At 52.9% G+C, this 20222-nt stretch overlaps 8 protein-coding genes across 8 annotated transcripts; 4 read left to right on the top strand and 4 right to left on the bottom strand.

Annotated features, from left to right (window-relative positions):
• Positions 1–1689: 1689 nt before the first annotated feature.
• CTAM01_00373 (indigoidine synthase A like protein) lies at positions 1690–4246 on the bottom strand (the record flags this gene model as incomplete). Its single annotated transcript, XM_060516425.1, has 4 exons — positions 1690–2665; positions 2719–3012; positions 3076–3743; positions 3839–4246. The coding sequence occupies 4 exons, from the start codon at positions 4244–4246 to the stop codon at positions 1690–1692; spliced, it is 2346 nt and encodes a 781-aa protein (XP_060389051.1).
• A 1350-nt stretch (positions 4247–5596) lies between these two features.
• Positions 5597–6793, top strand: CTAM01_00372 (uncharacterized protein; the record flags this gene model as incomplete). The annotated part of the gene is made up of 2 exons (XM_060516424.1): positions 5597–5689; positions 5981–6793. The coding sequence occupies 2 exons, from the start codon at positions 5597–5599 to the stop codon at positions 6791–6793; spliced, it is 906 nt and encodes a 301-aa protein (XP_060389050.1).
• A 643-nt stretch (positions 6794–7436) lies between these two features.
• On the bottom strand, positions 7437–8168 carry CTAM01_00371 (uncharacterized protein; the record flags this gene model as incomplete). Its single annotated transcript, XM_060516423.1, has 3 exons — positions 7437–7636; positions 7692–7936; positions 8026–8168. The coding sequence occupies 3 exons, from the start codon at positions 8166–8168 to the stop codon at positions 7437–7439; spliced, it is 588 nt and encodes a 195-aa protein (XP_060389049.1).
• Positions 8169–9216: 1048 nt separating this feature from the next.
• On the top strand, positions 9217–10060 carry CTAM01_00370 (uncharacterized protein; the record flags this gene model as incomplete). Its single annotated transcript, XM_060516422.1, has 2 exons — positions 9217–9291; positions 9350–10060. 2 exons carry the CDS (start codon positions 9217–9219, stop codon positions 10058–10060), a joined length of 786 nt encoding a protein of 261 aa, XP_060389048.1.
• Positions 10061–11421: 1361 nt separating this feature from the next.
• Positions 11422–13215, top strand: CTAM01_00369 (U3 small nucleolar RNA-associated protein; the record flags this gene model as incomplete). The annotated part of the gene is made up of 1 exon (XM_060516421.1): positions 11422–13215. The coding sequence occupies one exon, from the start codon at positions 11422–11424 to the stop codon at positions 13213–13215; it is 1794 nt and encodes a 597-aa protein (XP_060389047.1).
• A 167-nt stretch (positions 13216–13382) lies between these two features.
• CTAM01_00368 (uncharacterized protein) lies at positions 13383–14171 on the bottom strand (the record flags this gene model as incomplete). Its single annotated transcript, XM_060516420.1, has 2 exons — positions 13383–13571; positions 13641–14171. 2 exons carry the CDS (start codon positions 14169–14171, stop codon positions 13383–13385), a joined length of 720 nt encoding a protein of 239 aa, XP_060389046.1.
• A 1413-nt stretch (positions 14172–15584) lies between these two features.
• On the bottom strand, positions 15585–19298 carry CTAM01_00367 (uncharacterized protein; the record flags this gene model as incomplete). Its single annotated transcript, XM_060516419.1, has 1 exon — positions 15585–19298. The coding sequence occupies one exon, from the start codon at positions 19296–19298 to the stop codon at positions 15585–15587; it is 3714 nt and encodes a 1237-aa protein (XP_060389045.1).
• Positions 19299–20045: 747 nt separating this feature from the next.
• CTAM01_00366 (uncharacterized protein) lies at positions 20046–20222 on the top strand (the record flags this gene model as incomplete). Its single annotated transcript, XM_060516418.1, has 1 exon — positions 20046–20222. One exon carries the CDS (start codon positions 20046–20048, stop codon positions 20220–20222), a length of 177 nt encoding a protein of 58 aa, XP_060389044.1.

The following is a 20222-nucleotide window of genomic DNA, read 5'->3' as shown; positions in this document are numbered from 1 at the left end:
TTTGACTCGTGCGACTGGTCACGGGCGCCGAGAATGACGCTCTATCGGGGGCTTGCTTCTTACAACATGGGCATTGCATAATCATCGGGCACATCAAGTTGTACTTTGTAAAATAACAAAATTTTCGGGGTTAGGTTGGGATTGCGAATGAAAATGGGTTTTAATTATTTGACCTGGATCATCAGACAAACAAAGTCTTGTCAGTATCCTCCTATACTGAGCAATGCTGATTCAAATGCCCTCTCATGTCCTTTGTTATAGATTGTGCCATCTATGTCAATAAGCAGAAGTACAGTAAAGAGTCCACGCACAAAGTCTCCCCACAGCCAAGGCTATTCTTCATCTCTTTTTGTTTGTTGCTGGCATTGTATTGTTGCCTCTGATTGACAAAGGCCCCTTTCATTGAGGGCTTGGTATTTGAGGATGTAATTTCGCCATTTGCTCTGGGCGCAACAATTGTTTGAGACTTATGCAACTTTGCTAGCACTGAATATCTCTTGCTGTGAGACTGTGCAGGGCAATTCTCATACAGATCTAGATAGTCAAGAGATCTAGACGCCGTGTTGTCATCACTCTGTTTCACAAACTACTTCACTTCCATGGCTGTATATGAATGCTACTAGCTCAAACAATCCCGTTCCGATATGACGCGTTCATGATGTTCATAGCCGGATCAGGGCTCTTCTCTCGTCAAGTGAAAACTTGAAGTGAATCTCTATTCTTTACATGAGAAATGATGTCTCGTTCTTACTGTTCGTGTCTGTATACCTGTTTGATACCGGGACATCAAACGTTGCCGGCCTGGACAGGCATGCTTGCTGCTAGGTACTTGTCTGCAAGCTTGAGAGTCGGGGGCAAGTATTGGCTTTTACCCTCAGTAGCTAAAACTCGTTTTGGGATTCTTTCCTCAACATAACATCTAGTGTTTAGCTATAGTAAGAAACACGGTCTTGATATCGACTTGGTGACAGCACTGTCACTTCCTTAGGCTGGTATAAGAACCATGACTTCTTTGTTTTCCATAGCTCAGAAGTGAAGAATATAGTCGCGTGTAGCCAGGTTCGCCTCTGGCTTCACGTTGGTGAACGTATTCGAATCCGAATACGTAGGGCGAAGGGAGCTAGCTGTCTGAGGAATGATGAACGCGATGAGAGAATGTGTTCAACATGAAGAATGAACAATATCACTAAGAAAGAACGTCGATATGAAGGCAGCAGCATCACTCTCACATGCAGTCGGACCAGACTCAAACCCCAGGAACTATGTGCTTGTGGCGGGTGTTCTTAGCGGCCAGGTATCAGGGGCCTTTATAGCCCCTCTAATCAGTAGCTCATCCCGCCAACCTTGCCTTTCGATCTTATCCTCAACTCCTGACTTACAAGACTACGAGAGGAGCAAAGTAAAGAGTACATAGATTACAGATTTGAAGGATCGAGCACCCCGCATTTCGAAGCCGCCGAGGCCATCCAGCTGAGTGGTTGATTAGTATGAACAAACCGGGACGCTGGTGTTTCTCAGGCATATGGTTCGACTCCTACAACCCAGCTGTTCGACAGTCAAGTTTGCCTCTGCTGACATATCATCACAAGAGCACGCAACACGTTCGGTATACATGAAGGAGGTCAAAGGGTCAAGTCTCACTGAACGCCGCGAACTTTTCTATTCTACATGGGTAACTTCATGATGCTCTCAACTCCTCACAGAAGCCTTAAGGGCCCCATCCAGCCTTTCCAAGTCAGGGCTCACACTCTCGTGGCTCTTGAGCGTCATGACTGCCGCCTTTTGCGCGACATCGATCAAGTCCTCCACCTTGCCCCCCTTTGACAGGCCAGCAATGAGAACTCCCAAGAACGTATCACCAACCCCATTGACGGATACAATCTCGTCGAGGGCAACCTTCTCAGCAGGCGGGAACAAGCGCATGTAGACGCCGCCGACGGTGGGATGATCAACGTAGCCTCTCGTAAGCAGCCACTTCTCTTCGTTTCTATCCTTGAGTCTGGGATCATTCTTGCCCAGAATCGTAGTCAGGAGAACACCCTTGGACCCCAGCTTTGTGACTAGGGTAGGGATGTACGGCAGGAGGTGAACCGTCTGCACGGGGATGCCCGCGTCAGTCATCTCCTTGGACGTAAGAGCCACGAAGCGGTCTCGCGCACCGCGCATGTTGAAGGCGTCAATGACCTCGAACCACTCGGGCGTATCAAAGAAGCCATTCTCCTTGGCCGCGCTATACATGGCGTTAAGCTCAAAATTATTGGGCGACGCGATGTCGATGCCGGGGCTGGGAAAGACGCCGAGGTGCGGGTGCTCTTTGGGAAAGAGACCGATGGACTTGGCCGTCGAGACGGGCTCAAAGGCGACCTTGCACCCTTGCTCGCGGCCGGCGTCGATCCACGCCCGGACGTCCTTGGGGCTCCAGTTGCCGTCGACGACGAGCCATGCCGGCTTGGCGCCGGCGACGGCGGACTTCCAGTAGTCTGGGAAGGAGTGGTTGGCGAAGATGCCCATGTCGGCCATGGCCATGACGAGGTTCTTCTCGGCGTCGTTGACGGCGACGTACTGCGCCGTGCGGTTGGCGACGTGGTACTCGGAGGTGAGCTGGCGGATGTAGGTTGTCTCGAGGCCTGAAGCTTTGAGAGAGGACAGGACGGTTGCGCCGGCGCTTTTCACTTCGTTAGGTGTGGAATTGTAGGTATAAGGGGGGAGCGGGCTTACACATCGTCACCGATCAAGCTACATAGGCGTACTGTCGTGTCTTTGCTTACTCTGTGAGCTGCTAGAGCGACGTTGTGACCGACGCCGCCGATGGACTGGTTGATACAAGCAGGGTTTGAGGTTTGCATATGAGGCGCGACCTCTTTCTTGTCACCCAGGGGATGGTAGTCGCAGCTCAGGTCAATCGCTACGGAGCCCGCCACAAGCACATCGGCCTTGCTGGACTTGGGTTCTTCCACTTTGACGGTAGCTTTAGGGGGAATGTCATAACCAGAAACATGCGTGCTCGAAGAACTATCTACGCAGTCAGAGTCCGAGTCCCCGGCTGAGCTATATACAACGAAATCGAAAACTTACGATTTCGAAACGCCCTCGTTCAGCAGTTTCGAGAGCTCCACCGAGATCTTGGTAGCCCGCGCCACGTTGGACCTCACCAACGCCTTGTTGGCCAGCGTGCTTCGCTCCTCCGTCAGCTGCCTGATCCTGCCGAGGACGTAGGGCGTGTTCTTGGCGCCCGTGAAGCCCTTCTCAATGGCCTCCGTGACCGCCGTCTCGATGACGGCGTCCATCTCCACGCGGGGGATGCCGTACTCCTCGGGGATCGGGTTGGCGAAGAGCATGCCGGACTCGATGCCTAGGCTTTCCTGCGCCAAGATCATGGCGGCGGCCTCGCGCTCGGTCTGGACGACCGCGGGGCTCTTTGTGCCGCTCTCGCGGGCCCAAAAGGCGGGGAAATCGACGTTGCCGGTTCGGCCGTCGGCGAAAGTCGCGACGAAGGCGCCGTGCGTCTCGAGGAACTCGAGCGTGCGCGGGATGTCGAGGAAACCCTTGCAGCCTGAGCTCACGACGGCCACGCGCGTGCGGCCGAGCTCCGTGAGGTCTGCGGAGACGTCGAGGGAGTTCTCGCCGCCGCGGTGAACGCCGCCTAGGCCGCCAGTGCCGAAGACGCGGATGCCTGCGAGTCTTGAGAGTAGCATGGTTCCGGCAATGGTGGTGCCGCCATGGACCTTCTTTCCAGTGATTCCCTGAGATATGTTAGAACTGAGGCATGGAATGTGTGCAGAAGACGTCTGTCAATGGACCAACATGAATGATAGCGCAATGCTATCTAGTGACTTACCAGTCCAACGAGGTGAGCAACATCTCTCCTCGACACCTTGCCCGCCGTGCCAGAATCGACCATGAAGGCAACCTCAGCTTCCGTCATTCCGACGATAGGCTCGCCGTTCAGGATACCACACACAGCAGGAACACCGCCGCCCTGACGGACAATGTCTTCCAGACCGAGATCATTGCCCAGCGCACCGTGTGTGTAGATTGTAGACTCCAAAGCCACAACCGGCTTATTTGTGGCAACGGCATCGGCAACCTCTTCAGAAACACGCAGGAGATTCTTCAGTCCGCCTGATTGGTATGCAGCGGCGCTCATGTGACGACGTGCTGCGTTGGCCCCAATAATTTGGCGTGAGAGCTGCAGCTGCGAGAGAGCTTGTCTGGCCAAGCGGCAAGATGAGCGTGGGACAATCATGTTTGATAGACGACGGCGATGTGCCGTGCCCCTGGTTGCTTGGTTGTTTGTTGTGGATGAACTGATCAATGTTTTGCTTCTTCGACAAAGAGAGTGGCTGCCAAGCTTGTCGTATTAAGATATGAAAGTCGAGACTGCTACTGAGAGCTGAACACGATTCAATTAAGCTCGCTGGGTGCTCAACATATAAGATGAACGTCTAGCTTTCAAGAGCAGCGGAATACGGCGATATGAGAAGACGCCCTGCCAAGTACCCAGAGCCGAGGTGCACGCCCTCCGAAATACAGTGGTGCTTACCTTACTTACAAGGAAGGTCCAGACTGGAACCCCACCGCGCCACGCTGCCTGTGGCTTAGCGTAGGTCGATTTCGCGATCCCACGATACTCACTCTCACAACTCATAACCATGACAAAAACTTCACAAACACCACCCATTCTTCACGATAACTCATAAAATGATGAGTCCGGGCAAAAGAGTACTCCTCGACGGGGAATTGAACCCCGGTCCCCTGCGTTTCATTGAATTTCAGTGACAAGCAGATATCCTCACCACTAGACTATCGGGGATGTGTGGATGTTTTCATCCAGTGATAGTTGGTTGACGGCTCAGACCCGCTGAGGCTATATGAATGATCCATCTCTTAGCGCAAGAACAGACATAGCCCTAAGCTTAGTAAAATAGTATACCGGCCGAGACATATTTTAATCCCTTTTTATTACTACTACCTCTCTCATTACCTCTCTCATTGCCTCTCTCATTACCTCTCTCATTACCTCTCTTATTATACTCTTTCTTAGCTTCTCAAGACATATTATTAATGGAATAATTATAGAGTAAAGAAAAGCAATTGTCTTAGCAATAATGATAGTATTAGGAATAGAGCTCAAGATATACTTAGACTTGGGGATACCGATTTTTAGTCCGATCTCTTACGCCCGTCGGGGTCAAGGAAGCAGGCCTTCTCGAGGGTGTCTTTCTCTTCGTCGTCGGGGAGGTTGAGAGTAACAGCAAATAAAGTCATATACTATTACAAGACACCGACCTGCCATTCTATTGTGGGACAGGTCGAGGCACTAAAACCCTCGGCCTCTTTATAGCTTTCTGCTTTGCAGGATAAAGTTGCCACGGACCCGGCTCGGTATATACACGGTCACTACATAAACACTACAATCAGCCTATCATAGCGCACATAAACACTGTCGACTGTGGGTTCATCACGGGCTTGATCACCGAGGGCGATGGAAAAGAGTATACCTGCCTGAGCCACTTTATCGACCACTGGCCGACCATCGATAGCTACCTTGCCAGGGAGTCTGATAGCTTCGTCGTGCTTCTATAGAAGCTGCCCGATGGATTTTCCCCTTGGTAGTAGTCGCGATGCCATCTTCATCGTCGGTGTCGCTACCACAGGCTGTGTAGCTGCTCAGAGAGTAAACAAGGTGGTAAGGCCAGATCTGGATACGAGCTTAATATACTCTTACGCGGGTGATAGATTCATCCACTGCTCTCCTGGGCCAAATCTGCCACTCTTATAGCGAACAAAGGAAAACAATAATATATATATATATATATATATATATATATATATATTTAGAGAAATGCTTTAGCTTATTCTGTATTGTTATATATTACTCTATCAATTGTTTTTGGCTTATTCCGTGCTGAATAGGCCTTGGTTGGAATGTGAGAGCTTGAGAGGGCCGGCGAAAGGTTTTTGGCTTTATTCGTCACAGGGTCTCTTTTGTGAGCTGTGTATCAACGACATCACGGCGCCAGAGCAGCGAAAGCAGCGGCAATGGCCAGACGAAGCACACCTGAAGCGCCACCAGGAAACAAAGTTTCATGTCGGCTACGAAGCTTGGTGCAGACGCGTCAAGTTTATCAAGAAGACACACAAGAGCACGGGATATGAATGCGAACTTTATGCGAGTTCTGCGCCCCCCAAGGCCCCCGTCCATCTCTTCGCCACAGTCGACGAGCTCGAGCGTCACATCTCCGGATCAGATTCTGGTGGTATCACGGGCATTCGGGCGGCTTGGGTGACGGAGCCTGCGATTATCGAGCAGCACGATGCCTTGAAGCAAGCTCTGGGATGGGATCGACCGGAGTTCCGATCCTCCGCTGCCGGTGAGCAGCGGAACCAGGCTGATCGTAGCAAGAAACGAAAGAGCCGCGGGTGGCAGTCTGAGAATCTCCGGGAGCTCGACGATGGACTTGATGTCCCAGGAAATCCGGCCATCATCTTGGGCGGACCGCGCAGGCCAAGCTTTCCAGCCATCAACGACAGAAAGGGCAGTGTACTTTTGTACCCAGCTCAAGAGATACTACCAGAACGTTTAGCGGATTTGCTCTCGATTGCATTCACCGTCCCGGATGAGCATGTGGGTGTGCCGGATGCTGAGTCAACTGTGCACGCACACCTTGCCAACCACCGCTCGAGTATGGTTACTATTCTGCCGCCCCCAGGCACGAACGACAACACGCCTAGCCACCATCTTGACATCATAAGCCTTGTCAACAACAAGGCCGGCACGTCCAAGCCCTGAGAGGATGCTGGGTTTAATGATATGACTTATACGAGCAGTGTGGAGAGACATGATTCGCGGCTTTACTCAGGGGAGGAGTGTCGTGAAGGTGACGAAAGGGGGACGGCCGAGTCGCCGGGGACGAATACTTACTTTGCAAAACAACTGCTTGCCTCATAAGTTCAAACTGGCCTGGTCTTTTCTCTCCTTTTTTTCCTAGGAGATAGCAAGATATTATGAAGTTCAATGTCCAACAGCCTCACCAATGCCTCTTGTAGATTCACAGTCCGTTTCTCATACCAGAGGCACTTGATGTACATTGCCTCTCTGCGGAAAGAAACGAAATTTGAGTTCCCCATGATTTGACGTGTTCAAGTGACGTGATGGAGAATCTTACAGTACAATGTCCCTTGAAGCTTCATATTCAAATCGTGTATGGCACAGTACGATAACAGCAGCCAGAACGGTCGGGACACGTTGTCAATCTTCGTTGGATGTCTTGTAGGTAGCTGTCTAAAGTATGCTTCTGCAACGTGAATCTGATACGTGATACATAGCTCCCAACGCTTCATGCACCATGGAGTGCGCCCTATAGTTCTATCTCTCATTGACATGCCAGATGATGCTCCCTTTCGCGTTCAAACGACCATTCTCTACCACACTATCACTCTTTGCTGTTATTGGAGCTGCTCGAGCCGGTCTTCCGGCGCTTCTGGCGTGATGGCCTTTGCAGAGACTCGTCGGAATCCGACGGCTCCACCTGTGTGGCTGCTGCTCTCTTGACTCTGTCGGCACCCAGTGCCAAGTAGAGGTCCTCAATCCCCTCCTGCGAGAGGCTGACGAGGGCAGTGACGAGATCATCATCTATGCTACGATTAACATACGCATCCAACTCCGAGTAAAAGGACTTTGTACTTACTCGACTCGGAAGAATCCGACTCCAACTCGTCGCATATGGCGTCCCTGAACTCGGTGGCATTGTGGCCAAACGTGGCAGTACTGCCTCGCTTGACATACGGCTTGTACTTCTTGCGTGCGATGAAGGAGTCGTATTTGGTTGTGACTACTGCCCAAAACTGCTCCTTGATGCATCGAACGGCAGCCTCGTCCTCGTCGTCACCCTCATTGTCCGACTCATCCTTGCGCTTTTTGCCTTTGCTTATGCTTTGCTCAAGGTTAGTTACAATGTCTAGTTATAGAAGAACCAATGAAGGGGCTGCCTGGCTCTTCACCGTGCTCAAGAGAAGTCATACTTTTCACTCTTTGTGAGCTGCTGCTCGATCCTCGTCAACAGCTTGAGCATCAGTGCATTCTGCCGACATAAGACCTCAAGATTGTTCAGGACTACTTGGTCCGAGAGGCTCAGGACGGACGCATCCCGGGGCATCGCCCACATCGCGGTTTTTTGTACGTCTACCTCAACGTCGGGTAGCTGGGTGGTTGTCTTTCTCGCTCGGGGCATTGTACTTTAAGTAGGGTTTATCGTCTCTGTAGGGAAGAAAATTGGACGTGTACGTGAGAGGACACTCGGTGGTGCGGCTGGGGGGGGGGGGGATCAGAAAAGATCAGGCTGCTTCGTACGAAATCGAAAACTTGATGACTCTCGTAAGAAACAAAAGGACAATGTACTTCGTGTGACTAGATGTAAAAGTGTACCGGCCGAGTCGACGTGATCACATGGAATGATGGAGATTTGAACGTTGGTTATTCAGACCCGACGATGCTAGACTGAGAAAGCTGAGATTTGGAGAGGACGAGAGGACGAGAGGACGAGAGGACGAGAGGACGAGAGGGTAATGCATTTTTTTTGTGGGATTCGCCGATGTGCCTTGGGGTATGTCACGGGCGTGACGAGGTGAGAAGGAAATTGGTCTGCGGAAGGCACGATGTAGTCATTGCGCTTGCCCATCGTACCTTCCCGCCCATCGTACCTTCCTACCCATCGTGCCTTCCTATCAACGTTACCCTCCCCCCCCCCCCCCCCCCCCCCCCCCCCCCCCCCCCCCCCCCCCCCCCCCCCCCCCCCCCCCCCCCCCCCCCCCCCCCCCTCCCCCCCCCCCTCCCTCCCCCCCCCCCTTTCCCCCCCCCCCCCCCCCCCCGGTGCCTTCCCACACAACCACCCTTCCTCCTCCCATGCCTTCCTACCCAGCCGTCCTCCCTAAAACACTATCCTCGCTAGGTACATCACCATCCTCGCTGCTTCACCGTCCTCAACGCATCACCATACAACTGACTAGCTTCACGCTCTGAATCACTACTTATATCAGACATCTCTGGCGGCAGGCCGAGTAAACTTTTCGCTTCCTCTCACTTTTTTATATTCGGCTTCGACACCTCTACCTCTCTCGGGCGAACTCATCTCGCACACGAAGGCGTCATAAATTCATACAATTCAGAAAAGGACAGTGCCCTTTCACTCAACTATCACGCAACCCGAGGACAACATGGTCTCCAAGAAGCTGCGTCGCAGAGTGAAGGGCGAGGCCGAGAAACTTCGGCGTTTTTGCGCCGAGCATGAAGTGAGTCTCGCTCTGAATCTTTGGCTGTAAAAGGAGACACACTTATCCATTTGTTTAGGTTGGTCAGGCTTGGATGCGCTATAAGGCGGAAGTTGATGCGATCTCGATGGCCAGAAACCTCGCGAGATTGGACTTGGGCAACGACACCAAGGCCATCGAGGAGACGGGAGCCGAGCAGTCATCTCTGCCTTCATCAAGGCCCAAGAACAAGACGCAGCGACAAGCTACTCGTCGCAGGATTCATTACAAGGAGGACACAGACGGCGACATCTCTAGCGATGAAGGCGAGGACGATGACGATGACGAAGACGACGATCAGAGTACAGTCACGGAGGCCATGACCGACGATGGCATGAGTCTGTCAAGTCTCGCATCAGGAGAGGAGTACACAGCGGAGGAACTGGCCGACGCTCAGAACCAGCTTGATGGCCAAAAGAGCTATGCCCTTTTAGCGCGTGAGCAAGACGACGACGATAACCAAGTCTTGTTTATGGAGGTTAGTGATGACGAGGATGGCGACGATGATGAGGAGTACGAGGATGATGAGATGCTAGATGCGAGCTCGGTGGACTCCTTTATGGAGGAGGACGAGGAGAAGGACGAGGCGGAAGTAGAGGATATTACGGCTTCGGAGAAAGTCTTCTTTGATATTGACGAAGGCTTTGCGGCTCAGAAGCGTAAGGGCGAGGAGCAGAGAGCGGCCAGGAACGAGGACAAGAAAGCGAGGCGTGCAAAGAAGAGAAAGCTGGCACAAGAAGTAGAGGAGTAGCTCAATTTCGGGGCATTTGGGACCCCTATGAAGCGAAAATAGACGCGTGCTGGGCAGTCTTTTATTTTGGTATTCTGAGAATTCATTCTGGTTTCCTACCTTTGACAGAGAGGTTGAATAGTCAAGACGACAAGAATAAGAAAGTCAGGAATGATAAGCAGGCCAGTAGGCATCGTAGTCTTCGCCTAGCATCTTCTTATTTGGTCACCCACTTGCCAGCCTGAGTCTCGCTTTGAGTACGGGCACATAGGTCTGCTCGCCGCCTGGCAGCGATACCATGACTGATGACGGCAATAGTTTGTCAAGTCTTGCGGCAGGGGAAGATTATACGGCAGAGGAACTGGACGACGCTCAGAATCAGCTGAACAACCAAAAGAGCTACGCCCTGATGCCGACGAGGACAAGAAAGTAAGACGAGCAAAAAAGAGGAAATTAGCAGAAGAAGTAGAGGATAACTAAAAAATAAAAACAAAATAATATCTCTAAATACCAAGATCACAAACTACTAGTCAAGTAGGCAACACAGTCGTTTACCGCTCTATAAGTATCAACGTACCTAGCTCTCTTATCCTTCTTCTTCAGAGTACTCTCTCATAAATATATAGAATACAAAGATAAGAAGAATGATGAAGACAGCGAGAACAATGAGGATAGTAAAAACAATAAGGATAATAAAAATAGTACAGGAAAGCTGCCTCTGCCCTGGCAGTCGGACTGATTTGGAGTAGCTGCAGCATTGTCATGCTGATGGTCGTGTCTCGCAGGGTTTCTCCGATGCTGAATGGCTTGATACCGTACTCAGTTGTGCCCTTGATGGGCAGCAATGTCCTGGGCCGTCTTCCAGACTTGGCTTCAACCGCGGTGCGATCATGATGGTTGTCTGCATTGGTTGGTGATTGGGGTGATGCCTGTTGTCTTTGTTTTCCCTTGGAGGCTTCATTTCCTCCCTCCCACCAAAGGCAGTAAGAACGATAAAGATAATAAGAAGGATAAAGATAGTGGAAACCTCAAGAATGAAGATAAGAAGAATAAGAAAGTCAGGAACAATTAAGAGGTAAGTAGGTATTATGGTCGAGTGTCGACCAGCATCTTATTTTGTCACCCACTTGCCAGTTTGAGTCTCGTTAGGAGGGGTCCTAAATGCCCCGCAATCGAGCCTTATCATCACTCAAGCACCATTGGTTGATTTGTTTTCTAGCGTGTACAACTACGCCAATCAAATCCTCCTTGGAGATGCAAGGCTGAAAGCTCCATTAAAAAAATTCTGGACGTCCTCTGCAAGCCGCTCGTCCATTCCCACCTCGATCCGCTGGTGCGCCCACGACCAAACGAGACAAGAAAATCACCACCGACCGGCGACAATGGCAAAAGAACAACCGTTTGAGCAATTCTCCGAAGAGGAAGAGGTCACCTCCTCCGAGGAGTCAGAATTTGAGGAGGAAGTCCCCCGCCAACGCAAACCGAAACCCGTGTTCGACGAAAAGGATTCCGACGAAGAGGAGCTCGAGAAGCTGGTCCTGGGAGGCAAGGCCGATTTCCGCGAACAGCTCTTCCGCAACGATGTTCTCGGCGATATCGAACGACTCGAGAGAGAAAAGAACCTCCAGCTCACCAAGCCGGACGACGAGCCCACACTAGAGGAAGTCGCCGACCACGATCTCTTCTTCCTCGACACCGGAGTCCCCGCGGCAAAGGGCGGCGCAAAGGCGGGCAGCAAGCAAGAGCCAGCGGCCGTTGACGAGAACGCGCCTGCGTGGGAGGACAGTGATGACGAGCGATTGACCGTTTCCCTAGCGGCCGCGACGAGGTTACGAAAGCTGCGCATCACCGAGGCCGAGGACATGGTCAGCGGCGCAGAGTACAGCAGAAGACTGAGACAGCAATTCGTCCGCCTCAACCCGCTGCCAAAATGGGCGCAAGAGCCTTCGTCCGAGGGAAGGCCCGCAAAGAGGAGAAGGCGCTCCTCGGCCGCCGCCTCCGACTCCTCTATTAGCTCCGACGAAGAAGGCAGCGATACGAACCTCTCCGCGGCGCCCCTCGAGAAGTTCATGCGCGACGTCCACCGCCTCGCCGGCAAAGGCGCTGCCAACGGCGGCAAAGCCCGCCTCCGCCCCGAAGTCATTGACATCCAGCGCACGCGCGAGATCCCCGACACCCACAAGGCAGCCGTCAACAACCTCTCCTTCCACCCGCGATACCCCGTCCTCCTCTCCTCGAGCGTCTCCTCCGTGCTCTACCTGCACCACCTCAACCCGACGGCCCACCCGACGCCGAACCCGATGCTTACCTCAGTGCAGGCCAAGGGCGTCGACGTCCGCCGCGCAGAGTTCCTCTACCCGTCGGGCGACCAAATTTTCTTCGCCGGCCGGCGCAAATTCTTCCACAGCTGGGACCTGCAGACGGGCAACGTGCAAAAGACGTCGCAGATCCAGGGCCACAGGCTCGAGCACAAGACCATGGAGCGCTTCAAGCTCAGCCCCTGCGGGCGGTACATGGGTCTCGTGGCGTCGACGCGCAAGGGTGGCGGCATCATCAACATCATCAGCACCGAGTCGAGGCAGTGGATCGCCGCCGCCCGGTTGGACAGCCGGCACGGCATCGCCGATTTCGTTTGGTGGAGCAACGGCGAGGGCATGTCAATCCTCGGTCGGGACGGCTCCGTCGGAGAGTACAGCGTGGCCGAGAAGCGGTTCCTGGCTGTATGGCACGACGATGGCTGCGTGGGCGGCATCGTCATCGCGCTGGGTGGCCATCAGGGCCCCGAACTCCTCGGCGACGACAGGTGGGTTGCCGTCGGCTCCAGCAGCGGCATCACCAACATTTACGATCGCCACACGCTCGTCAAGACGTCGTCCAAGGCCGGCGAGGTCGACGTCGAGCAGCGGCCCGAGCCGACACGCACGTTTGAGCAGCTCGTCACACCCATTACGGTGTTGACCTTCTCCCCCGACGGCCAGCTGATGGCATTCGGCAGCACAGAGTCCAAGGACGCGCTGCGCCTGGTTCACCTCCCCAGCTGCACCGTCTACAGGAACTGGCCCACGGAACAGACGCCCCTGGGCAGAATCACGAGCGTTGCGTTTGGGCGGAGCAGCGAGCTTCTCGCGGTCGGCAATGATACGGGCAAGATTAGAATGTGGGAGATTAGGAGTTAAGAAGGGTATCCAAAAAAGAAAATTCGGTTGGCATGTTTGTGTATTGAGGTTAATCATCTGGCGTGAGGGCCTGTCTTAATTACATCTCCCTGCATCAAAAACGGGCTGTCCTCTTGCCATGTCGACCTTTCACTCATCTCTCATTCTAGCATTAGAACCTCCCAGCATTAAAATCTCATCTTGCGCCGTAGGGAGCGGAGCGGATCACCCTTGGGGAGCTCCTTGCTGGACATGAACATGCGGTTCTTGCGGCAATACCGTCCAAGCTGGGAGGGATTCTTGAAGAACTCGACCTCGCCGGGTCGGTTCTCGACACTGAGAAACTGCTTGATGCTGACGTGGACCGTCTTCAGGGCCTTTATTCATAGGAGATTCACATTGTCAGCCGCCGATATATCACGCAGTGGTTCTTGAGGGTAACTCACCTTTCGGCATTGGGTCTTGGTGGGCAGATCCGCTTCCAGACCCAGATCACCGCAGAGACGCTGCCAGTCGGCCAGCTCTCTCTTGCCAAAGTATTCCTCCCAGCGCGCGACGAGGTTCGTCTGAACCTTCGCCTGCTCCTTTTCGGTCAGCTTCCTGTTCATCCTTGGCGCGCTGTTCTCGCCGTTCGCCTTCTTCTCCTCATTAGGATCGATGTTCTTGGGGTTCTTGAGGTCATCCAAGGCCTCCTTCAGCTCAACACAATCCAGGGTCGCATCGTTGCCCTTCTGATCATGACCGCCGTCTGCATTCTCCTCCCTCTTGATGTTCAACTGGATCATCATCTCCTCAATGTCGCGAAGATCGGCGCCTCCTTCGCCTCCATTATTGCCATTCTCCTCACCCTCACCCTCCTCCTTCTTGATGGTGAGCTCGCCCATCATCTTCTCCAAGTTCTGCAGCTTGGCGCCTCCTTCCTCAGCTGCGGCCTTCTCCCGGGCCTTGCGAGCGGCGCTCTTGGTTCTGCGAGTCATTGTCGGTTTGCAGAAAAATGAATGAGGCCGTATCGAGAGAAGTGAGTGGCGGATGAGAAAATGAGAAATTCTCAACTCAAAAGAGTACGAGAATGAAGCATGAGCCGATGCCGATATGACCGAAAGCGGTTTTATGCGGGCGCTCCGTTTGACCCGTGCTGGTTCAATAAGGGGGATAAGGTCGCACAAACCCGCCGCGGAAGGATGGCGATCGCAAAAGGTGGGAGAAAAGATGAAGTGAGGAACGAAGACTCACTCGACTGAGAAGCAGGCGTTTGTTATTCCACGCGTGTATTCAGGATAATACTCAGAGCCATGAAGTATTGCGTCTCAACTTTAGGACGTACATGGACCCTGAACGGCGCAGCATGAGATTGTCTCTGGTCTTAGCACAAACCTTGATCCCAGTCATATTTAATTACAGCAAACTCAAACCAGATCCAGTGCAAGGCAAAGAAGACGGGGGAATCATGTTCATTTACACGTCAAGAGACGTTCAAGTACTGATCGATGGCGGATGGGATCCTCTGTACCGCGTGGTCGTGTAGAGACAGCCGAGCAAGTTTGACTCGTCCAGTAAGGCGCTCAAGGTATACCATGTAAGACAGATTGAAATACATGCCAAGTTTAGAGTAGCCTCGGAAGAGACAAACATTTCCCCGAGATAACCATCTGCGCCTCTTTGCCTACATAGGGGTAAAGAAAGAATAAGAAACAAAAATTCCACAAAATTGTGTATGATACGATCACACTATTGCAGCACCGCTCTGAAACACTATCATTCAGAAATAGACGTGGAGATCTCGTGGTTATGGACCCCGAGATAACCGTTCAAGGTGCTCGAGGCAAGGCACTCGAGATTTAGATCCCATGCAAGCTTGTTCATTTATCTACCCTTGCCACGAGCCTCGAGTTTTGCCCCATTGCATTTCCAACTGTTGGTGAGTGGCGGTATGGCGGGCGAGCGCTCAAGGGCGGTAAACGCAACTTTCGGGAGACAAACGGCTCAAGTTACACAGAAGTCTTGATAACAAGGCTGACCTGGATCAGAGCAATGTCACAGAGGACGCACATATACCAGATCTGTTACAAGCGAGCATATAGAATAAGTAGTTCATACCGGTTTCTAGATTTCGTGCTTTTGATTGCCTGATTCTAGTAATAGCGACGTAGACTGCGCTTTTGATCAGGCAAAACAGCCCGCCATGCATCGCTTGCGCGCTTGCGTTGAAACCCGCTGTATCAAAATAAAGTACCCCAAACGCCAATTCATGCCAACAACCGGATTTCTGCCCGGGTGGCCGCTGGACCTAGTCTCCGTGCCGCCGTCCAATCCCCCCCAAGTCATCATATCATCATATTTTTAAGAATCCTCCTGTGACGTTTATCCTTCTATCAGTCCCGGCAATGCGTTCAAAATGCGAAAGCGTTGCCCAGCCCCAAAACTCCTGCACCTCCAATTCCCCTGCTCTCGCTATTGCGTCGACTATTGCCGGGCACAAGGACCATGCCCTTATCGTTGTCGAGTGTCAACAGTACTTGCGATGGCCGTCGTTCTAGCTTCCCCTGGCTCTGTAGGGCTCTGATACCGACCAAAGCACCACGGAGACCAATGTCGAGACGACGCGGTTCCTGGAGGCCGAAGAACCCCGCAGTCGGTGATGAAAATTGACGTTTATGGCCGAATGATCCGCCGAAGGATGCGTAACTCGAGCTAGGACGGGCAAACAATGGCCGAGGGATCGACATCTTGCGCATGTGACCGAAGTAGCTGTCGCTCGAGTCGTCAAAGTGGTATGATCTTCTCTGCGGCGACCAGTGCGAGAGAGACATGGTTTCGTCGTGAACGGTCGCATCGCTGGAGAATTCGGGGAATGGTACGGTAGGCTCTGAAGGTTCTGAGTAGTCCGAATCCTCAGTTTCAGTCATCAACGGCGGAGTAGACGGTTCACGAGTTTCCTCTTTGTCGCTGAACGAGGGCGCCGAGTCCGATGTCGGCGTACGAGGAGCTTCATCCGAGACGGACTGGGCCTCGGTCAGGACTGGAGTTTGTGAATCTCTGTGAATCTGCTCGGAGGAATCAAGAGTCGGCTCGACAGGTTCCAGGGGAACCGCGGACAGCTCAATGGCTTCGGGGGCAGGAGGAACGTCGGGAACAGCGGGCTCGTGTGTTTCAGGAATAGAAGGGTCCTCGGCAACTTCGGGAAGAGAATCCTCAGTTGCTTTGGGTAGCAAGGGCTCGATTGCCTCGGGAATGTGCGGGGCGGTGGTAGGTTCGATCGTGTCAGTGGAAGACGTACAAGAATCGACTTGGATAGTCGAAGCCAGAGCGGATGGCACATCCTCAAATAGAGAACCTGACTCCATCACCTCAACAGCAGGCGGTAAAGCTCCCTTCTCGAGATCAAGGGAAGGCGAAGCTGAATCAACCCGATTAGGTGACGCCGTCGCAGAATCGAGAATAAGGGGTGAGAGTGGCCCATTGTCGAAGTTGACGGGAGAGTTCAGCCCAGTCTCCGTCGCCGTTGCAAAGCTTGAAGGGCTCGACATGATGGCGAAGGCAGATGTAGAGTCTGCGTCATGGAACTCAGCATCAGAGTCGTCCTCGTCCTCTTCGACGATGGTTTCAATAGAGTACTCTAAGAAGCCTTCGAAGGATCGGGGAGGGGTAGAAGGCCTAGCTCGTGGTACGTCTGGAGTGATGACGATCACTGGCTGTTGTTGGCTTATCGACTCCTCGGCATTCTGTACTTCGGCTTCAAGCAATGCTTCCGACTCCGGTGCGACCGACTGTTCGTCGGCATCGACTGGTTCGCAGCAGTATTCGAGCCAACCTTCTAGAGCAGGCTCTTCAGATGGCTCGTCGACCTCCGCGGCAGGCGATACCGGCAAACAGGCGGCAGCAGACTGGACCTTGGGCTCCGACTCAGCAACTTCTTCGACCTGGACAATCACATCCTCTGATTCTGGCGAAGGCGACGGTTCCGAGTCGGTCAGTGACCGCTGTTCGGAACCAGAGTCGGTTGATACCAGAGATTGTCTGGAAACAGACCGGCTGCCTTTACCCAACAGGCTGAACTGTCGTGGGCCGTTAAAGCGCTGCATCGTCGGTGTCGGCGGCCCTACTAGTGAATCGTCGACAAGGTCGCTATCGGAGGTTTCTGAACCGGCAATGTTCGGATCTGCGTCAAATTGTTGAGGGGTTCCCGAGAGCGTTCGCATAAAGGTCGGCGTGATCAAGAGGCTATCGTGGGGCGTGCCAATGTTATCGTCGGCAAGGCTTGGAGTAGACGACGAGGATGGATATGTAGTTTCGCCGTCTTCAGTCATCGAGAAGGACAAACTGCTGCCGCTGCAGTCGAGCTGATCTCTGGAAGCGATTGCTTTGGCTGGAGTTTCAGGCTGTTGCGAGGGCCCCACGGTGTCATTGACGCTTCCGGCCATCGTTTCAACCCCACTGCTATTCTGAAGCGTTTCATCTTCGAGGATCGAAGGTTCGGACGACTCAGTGAAGCTGCCATCGAAAGAGTCCGGCACGGCTCCATTAGGCGTCGGGATCGGGAGCGGGCTACTAGATGGTAAAGCTTCCATCTCTGCAGGGTCATTCGCTGCAGGAACTGGCCGCTCGACAACGCGAATGTTCTGTGGCTGAGAGTCGTAGAGAGCGCACGTGTCTTTCACCACCAAAGCAATGTCGGATTGGATTCGGCTCTTGAGTTTCGACAGGAAATTCTCCTTCACGGTCTCAGGATCTTCGTCTTGGCGCTGTCCCGTCGCGTAGTACGGCGAACGGGCCACGAGGGTCTTGTCCAAAACCAGGTGGCCACGCTTGTGAACCATCAGAGTGATACTTATATCGTTGCCTCCGAGGATATCCGCAACGCCGGTCTGCACTCTATCCAAGATGGCTTTGACCGTTCTCCGAGAATAGCAGGCAGTTGAGTCGAGGCAGACAGCAAATGGCTTTTCGGTTTTCCAGCCGCGCCCGGACAGTTCATAAACTGTGACTCTGAGGTCGTCCATCTCGTTCAGTTCCTTGTCAGTATCATCTCGCACCGCTTCAAAGGCATGTTGGAGCTGGCTCAAGAACTGGTCGCAGTCGAGACCCTCAGGGTGCTCGAAGAGGAGCAGGTTGCTATCAAGCTCGCGGCGCAGGTGCCTGTGATCCAGTCCAAGTTGATTCCGTATTTGAAATCCGACATGAACGGCGTTTTGCTCAGAATGATGGGACTCGTCAAGGAAGTCAAATCTGTCACGAGATTGGCGGTGATGCCTATCAAACGCCATCTTCCTAGCATCCAAGGCACGTTGCATCGCTGTTGACAAAACCCACGCCATATCTTCTCCATGGGACAAGGTTAGCGGGGAGCTCTGCTTGCTCTTCAGCGTGATAGTACGTTGCCATTCTCTTTGCCTGCGTGACTTGCATCGACTCCTGAAGGATAGAGTGATCTCGTAGCCGGGGACGAATTCCCAATCTTGGATAGCATCAATGAAACGCGATTGGGGGACGTGAAGGAGGGAGACCGGGTTGCTCAAAGGTTTGAGAATTTCCAGCTCGCTTGAGGATCGCTCACGTGTCCTCCCTTGCGTCCATCTAAAAGTCTTGTCGTGAAGCTTCATAAAGGAGCCTATAATTCGGTCTGTCGAGCGAGCGATCTCCATGGCAAACGGCTTATCCATGGGATACTTCTGGTACGAACTGAACGTTTTCGTTGCCCATGGTTCAGGGCCTCCGCGATAGATCTGGTAGGTTAACTCAAATCGAAGCGGCTTTCCTTCCCCAATCTGTGGGATAGTCCGCTCGAGGGCGGTTGAATCTCTGCGGGTGAGAAGCTCATGAGAGCAGTGGGTTAAGCGACGTATAAGTGCTTGACATAGTTGATCGGTCGGTTCGAATCCGTACGATGATTGGTATTGTCTCTCATAGGTAAGATCCAAAGACGGCTGAAACTTGATGCAGACTCGGATAGCCAAGCCACCAGCAGGCGAGGTGGTGTTGAATTTGGGGTCGTTGAGACCAGTTGCGGTTCGAGGTCGCCCCGGGCTTGAAAGAAGAAACCTCCTCTGAAAGCCCGAGGCGCCGGAATGCGACGTTGAAGGACGGACGAGATCAGACTCGGCCATGTCCGTCTAGAGTTGTGAAGGTGAGAGTAGCGCCAATGGCCATTCGGTTGGTAGTGTTGAAAAAGGGAGTTTGAATCTCAGTTCCCACCAGACTCAAACCGAACCCGTCAGATGGTGTCCGGGGGAGGGACAACGGGGGTTTTAAAAAAGCGGTTTCGACGGGGAAGAGACAAAGTACTCGTGCCCGCCCCCACTTTTTTGGGCATTCGGGACTCATCACCCACTAAAGTGGGTGCTTTTCAGCCAAACGGCCATGTCACCCAAACGGGCATCTCGTGCAATTTGGAAGTTTTGAGCCTAGGAAAAAGACAGAAATATAGAGAACTCTTAGGAGATTATATAGTATATATTACTTGACGTTACTGATAATATGTGGTCGTTAAGGGCGTGATTTGTAAATCAGATTTTGGATTTTTGTATGGGTGCCCGTTTGGATGAGGAGGCCGTTTGGCTGAAAAGCACCCACTTTAGTGGGTGATGAGTCCCGAATGCCCAAAAAAGTGGGGGCGGGCACGAGTAAGGTAACACTGGCTGGCCCTAATGCAGGCAGTCTCCATCAACAAGTCCATAAAAAGGACGGTAGCACCCAGAGAGGAAAGGTTGCTTGGGACCAAAGAAAGAGGAACCAAGAAAAGTGACGAAAACGGGTAGGAGAAGGAAGCGTAGGCGCTGCAGAAGCAAGAAAGCCAGAAGCACCAAACAAGAGGGCAGCACCAACCGCGCGGGCGGGTCACGCGAGGGATATGTATGAGATGTTATGGCTACGATTGTGGTGCGGTTCTGACGCGCCGATGCGAGAGGTTGGGCGACCCATGGCATGATACGCCCAGCGTAGCTTATTACAGGGGAAGCCTAGCCAACCGGAGGAGCCTCTGCGCAGGAAGCTTTTCTTTGCAGGACAACCTCAAATTACTCTTTAGATAG

Source organism: Colletotrichum tamarilloi (genome assembly GCF_030869305.1).
Source record: "Colletotrichum tamarilloi strain Tom-12 chromosome Unknown Scaffold_1.1, whole genome shotgun sequence".
In the NCBI taxonomy this organism is placed as follows: Eukaryota; Fungi; Ascomycota; class Sordariomycetes; order Glomerellales; family Glomerellaceae; genus Colletotrichum; species Colletotrichum tamarilloi.
The sequence above is the reverse complement of the archived record's forward strand: the minus strand, read 5'-3'. Positions and strand labels throughout refer to the sequence as shown.